The sequence below is a fragment of the Gorilla gorilla genome, chromosome 3, assembly GCF_029281585.2.
Source record: "Gorilla gorilla gorilla isolate KB3781 chromosome 3, NHGRI_mGorGor1-v2.1_pri, whole genome shotgun sequence".
Lineage (NCBI taxonomy): Eukaryota > Metazoa > Chordata > Mammalia > Primates > Hominidae > Gorilla > Gorilla gorilla.
In genome coordinates this window covers 69,858,307-69,865,082 of record NC_073227.2, presented here as the reverse complement: position 1 = coordinate 69,865,082, position 6,776 = coordinate 69,858,307, and the positions used below count along the sequence as shown (strand labels likewise).

General features: G+C 44.8%; 2 protein-coding genes across 3 annotated transcripts in view; one reads left to right on the top strand and one right to left on the bottom strand.

The window, feature by feature from the left end:
- PPAT (phosphoribosyl pyrophosphate amidotransferase) overlaps positions 1–6,158 on the bottom strand; it is a 74,287-nt gene extending 68,129 nt beyond the window's left edge. Inside the window, exons 1-2 of one of the 2 annotated variants that reach the window (XM_063705278.1) lie at positions 5,668–6,158; positions 5,202–5,320 (exon numbers count right to left, since the gene is read on the bottom strand). In XM_063705278.1, the coding sequence (XP_063561348.1) occupies positions 5,202–5,224 (23 nt within the window). In that variant the 5' untranslated portion in view covers positions 5,225–5,320; positions 5,668–6,158. The remainder of the gene's footprint in view (positions 1–5,201; positions 5,321–5,667) is intronic. The other variant, XM_031010389.3, reaches the window with a different exon arrangement.
- A 17-nt stretch (positions 6,159–6,175) lies between these two features.
- The window catches only part of SRP72 (signal recognition particle 72), a 35,589-nt gene continuing 34,988 nt past the window's right edge, over positions 6,176–6,776 (top strand). Inside the window, exon 1 of the mRNA XM_004038693.5 lies at positions 6,176–6,324. Coding sequence (XP_004038741.2) covers positions 6,216–6,324 — 109 coding nt within the window. The 5' untranslated portion in view covers positions 6,176–6,215. The remainder of the gene's footprint in view (positions 6,325–6,776) is intronic.

The window sequence follows — 6,776 nt, the reverse complement described above, 5'->3', positions numbered from 1 at the left end:
ACTGCTATTTCAGCTTGTTTACCCTTACCTAGCATTAAGACTCCATCTACTTCTGTGCAGTATATGAAAATTTTTAAACTTTCATTTAGACTGGTGGATAGGACTGAGCATTACAAATTGTCGTTATCAATTTTTTTTCCTTTTTTTTTTTAAGAGCCAAGTTCTCACTGTCTCCCAGGCTGGAGTGCAGTGGCATGATTATAGCTCCCTGCAGCCTTGAACTCCTGGACTCAAGCTGCAGCCTCTCGAGTAGCTGGGTGCATGTGCCACCACACCCAATTATGAATTTCATCATTAGTTTCTTAGTAGAGTCCACATGTCCTCAGTAGTAAGTTCATCAGTGCTAAATATTTGAAGGTATTTCTACTGTTTTGTAAAAGTAACTTAAGCCTACCTGGTCTGCTATCTTTTGAGTATTTATACTTTCTATGGGCTTGTAGGTAAACATAAATAAAAAGAGAAAAATTATCCCAATAATACAGTTTTTAACCTTTTATGATAAAGACATGCTTAGAATTGCTGTTAAGCTTTCTGAGATTTAACCACTGAAACTAAGTAAAAGACAAAGCACTTAGGTAAAGCTTCATTCAGTATCCATTCACCCAATACTGGTTTGATTCTAGGGCCTAGGAAAATAGGACTGAGCAAAGCCCTTGTCCAGATGGAACTTATGTTTTAGAGGGGAAAACAAACCATAAAAAGGTAAACAGTATAAAATCAGAAAAGGATAAATGTATATGAAGAATCAAAATGAGGACGGTGATGGGGATAAGAGGGGAAGGTTTTTGAGGAGAGCAGAGCAATGATGTAAAAGCAAGACACACAGATAGGGAAATAGCTTTCCATACTAAGGGAATGGGAAATAAAGCTGAGTTTTGCCTTGAGGACCTGCAAACATGAGAATTGCTAGAGCTCTGTGAACAAGGATGAGAGTGGAAGACAATATAAGCAAAGGCTAGATCACTTAGGGCCTATAGGCCACACTGAAGTGTGACAGGAAAAACTCAGTTTGAGCAGAGGCTTGACATACTTAACATATTTAAAGGTTCTCTGGCTGTTGTGTGGACAAGAGGAGAAGCAGAGATTAGTTAAGAGGCTATTGTAGCCCAGGTGAGGGATGATGTATGATCTTCAACATGTCTAATTTTTTTGTGCCTCAATTTCATGAAGTGAAAATGCGACTAATACCACCTCATAAAGTTGTGAGAATTACGAGTCAATGTATGTAAGGCCCATCATGGCACACAAATGTGTTATGTAATATCCATTTGGCAGACTGAAGAACAACAGTATGAATGGAATTCATTCACCATGAGAATTACCTGGAATTCTCTGGGCATGGTAGCTCATGCCTGTAATCCCAGCACTTTGGGAGGCCGAGGCAGGTGGATCACCTGAGATCAGGAGTTCGAGACCAGCCTGACCAACATGGAGAAACCCAGTCTCTAATAAAAATACAAAACTAGCCGGGCATGGTGGCGCATTCCTGTAATCCCAGCGACTCAGGAGGCTGAGGCAGGAGAATCGCTTGAACCTGGGAAGCGGAGGTTGTGGTGAGCTGAGGTTGCGCCATTGTACTCCAGCCTGGGCAACAAGAGCAAAACTCTGTTTCAAAAAAAAAGAAAGAAAGAAAATTACCTGGAATTCAATATTGCCATCGGCTGATTTAATTTCTAAAAATATGAAGAAAGGGGCAGTGTGATGTGCCACGGAGCATCCACAAACTGCCATTTCAGCCCAGCCAACCTTAGAAAGCCATTGAAAAGAGTTGTTTTTAATGGTGTTTTTACATCCAGCTTCCCACACGTCAAATACTTGGGGTGGAATTGTTAATCTCACATTGCAGTACAATGAAAATAGTGGAATGGAAGTCAAGTTATAAAATGGAGCTAAATATTTCTTCTGCTTGCCTCTGAGTTGACAAGATACCATAAGATACTGTACATGAGGCTGGGCGTGGTGGCTCACGTCTTATTTCTTCTGCTTGCCTCTGAGTTGACAAGATACCATAAGATACTGTGCATGAGGCTGGGTGCAGTGGCTCACGCCTGTAATCCCAGCACTTTGGGAGGGTGAGGTGGGCCGATCACCTGAGGTCGGGAGTTCAAGACCAGCCTGACTGACATGGAGAAACCCCCTCTTTACTAAAAATACAAAATTAGCCAGGCATGGTGGTGCATGCCTATAATTCCAGCTACTCGGGAGGCTGAGGCAGGAGAATCGCTTGAACCTGGAAGGCAGAGGTGGTGAGCTGAGATCGAACCATTGCACTCCAGCCTGGGCAACAAGAGCGAAAATCTGTCGCCAAAAAAAAAAAAAGATACTGTACATGGAAGCTTCTCAGGCTAAATCCATTAATATAAAAATACATTGCGGATACTGATGAGATGGCTAATTCTGTCAACTTGACTAGGCTACGGGATGCCTTGATAGCTGGTCAAACATTTCTAGGTACATCTGTGATGGTGTTTCTGGAAGAGACTAGCACTTGAATCAGTAGACTTGAGTAAAGAAGACTGCCTTCACCCATGTGGGTGAGCGTCATCTAATCCATTGAGGGCCTGAATAGAACAAAAAAGGGGAAGAAGGGTGAACTGCTGGGACATCCATTTCGTGCCCCCAGACGTTGGTGTTCCTGGTCCTCAGGCCTTCAGACTAGGACTTACGTTATTGCCTCCCCTGATTCTCAAGCCCTCGGGTTTGGAACTACACTGGCTTTCCTGGGCCTTCAGCCTGCAGAAGGCAGACTGTGGGACTTCACCTCCATTTTGCAGAGCCAATTTCTCATAATCTCTACATATCCTATTGGTTCTGTATTTTTTAGAGAACAAATACAGCCTACTATGTATATATAAGACCCTGGGAATGCAAAGATGAACAAAATTAACCTTCTGCTCTCAATGAATCTTGGAAGTCTCCAGAGGCAGACAATTTCAAAACACCGTATATAGTCTTAATATGGAATTAACAATAGGGTATTGTGAATACACAAAAGTAGGAAGGACTCTCTGATCTCTAGAAAACAATTGTATACTGTGAATGAAAAAGACTAATTCTCCACAGTCTATACTCAATCTCTCTTACCTTTCCATAATTTTCTTCAGCAAACTTATTACCACCAAACATAGTACATGTTTATTTATTACCCATCTCTCCCAACTAGAAAATAAATGTATTACACTAGGCTGTCTTGTTGTCAGCTGTATCACAGCAACTGGTGTAATACACGGCACTGGCATATACAAAACAAACACTTGTCAGATGAATAAAAATGCACATTCCAGGAGGTAGGGGGACACATAACTACATAGAAGTTAGAGGTGAATAGCATGCAAGGGGGCTAGGAAATGAGTGAAGAGACCTATGTGAGTTGGGGAGGTGGCAAGCAGAGGCCAGATTCGGATTTTATCATGAGGGTAGGAAAGTGGCATCAGATACATGCTTTAAGAGATCAGTCTGGTTTTTTTCCCACCATGTGAAAACAGAAGATGCCATCTATGAATCAGAGTGGGCCCTCACCAGACAATCTTTCCATCCTTCACAATGTGAGATGTAAATTTGTTGTTTATTCAAAAAAAAAAACACCACTATGGTTTGGAAGATTCCTGTTTCAAAAATGGCAGGTTAAGCCCCATATTTATAGGCTGTTTGCCACAAAACTCCATTAAAATGACATAAGAAATAGAAACAAGTCCACAGCAGCAGAATTCTGAGCATTTCTAAAAGCTACAAAGTATATGGGATTAGAATGATATAGAAACCAAAATTGCCAATTCTTATATAAAGTCAATGTTCTAAAAAGTACTACTAGGGCAGTGGCTCTTAACTTTTGGGAGGGGATGGTGGATATAAACACCTTTGGAGAATACAGTGGAATCTACATTTTCTCAGAATAACAAAATACAACAAAATTTTGGGTATACCCAATTTTCTCACACAACATTTTGGGTATACCATGTCATCTGGAGCTCCCACCCCCTGAAATCTAAACATAACTGGCTTGAAACCTGTGACAATTCTAGTCAGTAAAAGTCTAAAGCTCTTCTCATGATTTTTACTAATTCACAAGAATTACACCCTCCAGCACCTACAGTTCAAGCCACCTTTCTTGCTCTTTGCATTGTATATACTGGAAGGACCAGACAAAAATATGGCAGGGCACCATATGCCATATCAGGAGCTGGGCAGTTTCTGCCCTCAAGGAACTCAAGATTAGGCAAGGAATGTGAAACAAAAAATGCCAACTATGTGCCAGGCAGTATGCTAGATCCTAGGGATACTGCAGTGAGCAAGGTAAATATGGTTCCTTGGCCTCAGAACTATAGTCCATACAGAGTGAGATAACCCTTAATTATCAGTGCTCAGAAGTAGACAGAGAGTCCTATAGGCAGTCTCCCAACCTTTTTGGCACCAGGGACCGGTTTCAGGGAAGACAATCTTTCCACAGGAGTTGGACAGTTGGTTTCAGTATGATTCAAGCTCATTACATTTACTATTAGATTCTCTTAAGGAGTGAGCAATCTAGATCCTTCACATTCCCAGTTCACAATAGGGTTTGAGCTTCTCTGAGAAGCTAATAACACAGCTGATCTGACAGGAGCTCAGGCGGTACTGCTCACTGGCCCACCGATCACCTACTGCTGTGCCGCCCGGTTCCTAACAGGCTGCAGACCAGTACCAGGGTTGGGGACCCCTGTTCTAAGAGGATGCAACCAGAAGGTTGCCCAGTCTGCAAGATCAAATGTTTCCTCAAAGTAACTTTCAACGTATAACCAGAAAGACTGAAAGACAAAAAGAAGTTAGCAAGGCCGGGCACGGTGGCTTACGCCTGTAATCCCTGTACTTTGGGAGGCTGAGAGAGGGCGGATCACTTGAGGTCAGGAGTTTGAGACCAGCTTGGCCAACATAGTGAAACCCCATCTCTACTAAAAATTCAAAAATTAACCGGGCGTGGTGGCTCATGCTACTTGGGAGGCTGAGGCAAAAGAATCGCTTTAACCCAGGAGGTGGAGATTGCAGTGAGGTTCATCCTGGGTTACAGAGCTAGACTACGTCTCACAAAAAAAAAAAAAAAAAAAAAGTTAGCTAGGTTCCTGAGGGACACAGGAAGTAGCAGAAGTTGTAAAGGTCATGACGAGATATGAGTCTGAAGAGCAGGCCATTCAATAAAATACAACATTCACATCAAGTGAATCACTCACATCGTCTTGGTGTGGTGGCTCATGCCTGTAATCCCAGCACTTGGGGAGGCTGTGGTGGGAGGACTGCTTGAGCCCAGGAGTTCCAGACCAGCTTGGGCAACACGGCAAGATCCCCGTCTCTTAAAAAAAAAAAAAAATCACTCACATCAAGTGTACCCAACAGATATCCATTCCCTTCGTACATCTGAACACATCTTGATATTACGGTCGCAAGCAAACCCTAATATTTTGTATCTCTAGAACAAATATAGTATCCCCATTTCACAATCGGGAAAACATACTCCCAGAAGCTAAGTAACTTGTTTATTGTCAGACATCTAGTGAGTCGCAGAGCCAGGGAACTGACCACGGGCATTTTCACCCCATTACCCTTCCAGCTTATTGCCGACTGCTCCCGAAGGGAGCGAAAATGACAGGCAAAGGGTTTCACCAAACCCTTTGTAATGGGAGATTCTTGCCTTCTTACCTTTCTTCACGTTTGCTTCTCTGCCAGAATGTCTTCCCGCACTTTCCCCAGAACCCAAGTTCTCCTAATCATCTTTCAAGATCCCTTTCCCTCAACCACAGATGAGCCGTGCCTATTTCTCCTTCAAATGACTCCCTATGGCTTCTAGTTGGTAGTATTTTATTTACCACCTCACAGTCCTTTTATTTATATCCCATAAATGATCGTCCGGCCCCGCACCGTGGGACCAGGACGCTGGCTGCCTCGACCATGGCGGTCTCCTGGAAACAGGCTGCTTTGAGCCGAAACTGGTGACCGTTTCCCAACTCCGTCCAGGAGTCCGACGCCTCTTTTCTCCAGGCCAACTTCAAGTGAGGTGTATCAACTCTATCCGCACAAATTTCTTGCCACGAGAGCAGAAGATTATGATCGCTGATGCTGCCTTAGGGCTGAAGACGCTCCCAACTCGGCGACGCTTAGCAATCATCGACTTCCTCCTCCTCTTGGCTGCCTCGGAGATCCTGTTCCGGGGCAGAGGTCTCCCCGCCCCGCCCCTCGTCTCCTCCAAGATGGCGAGCGGCGGCAGCGGGGGGGTGTCAGTACCTGCGCTGTGGAGTGAAGTGAACCGGTATGGCCAGAACGGCGACTTCACGCGCGCTCTCAAAACCGTCAATAAGAGTAAGTGTCGGGGTGGGCACTGGGGCGGGCCCAGGCCGGCTGGAGGATGCGGCCTGTTTCCGGCGCGCGAGACCACCTCGCGCGGGAGGCACGGGAAGGGGAGACCCCCGAAACCCCCCCGCCTGTTGTCCGCCCGGCTCGGGCCCTAGCGCCCGGAAGACGCAGGTCTCACTCCTCGGCTTCACCAGGCCAGCCTGGGGTCCCTGGTTGCTTAGAGCCACGTGTACTTCTCTTTTTACCCTCCGCGGGAAGCGAGGGAAGGTTTTAAAGAGACCGCAGCTCCCGGAGTCCATTTCAAACTGTTTTCTTATTTGACTCCTTTGCTGCTTTATTTCACAAATATTCCAAAGTGCCTCCTTTTCTTCTTCGTCTTGAGCGCAGTGATCAGGACTCTATTGCTGAGGGAGCTTGTTCTCTTTGGCCGCTAAAGGGGGAGGAACCTGCTTGGGACA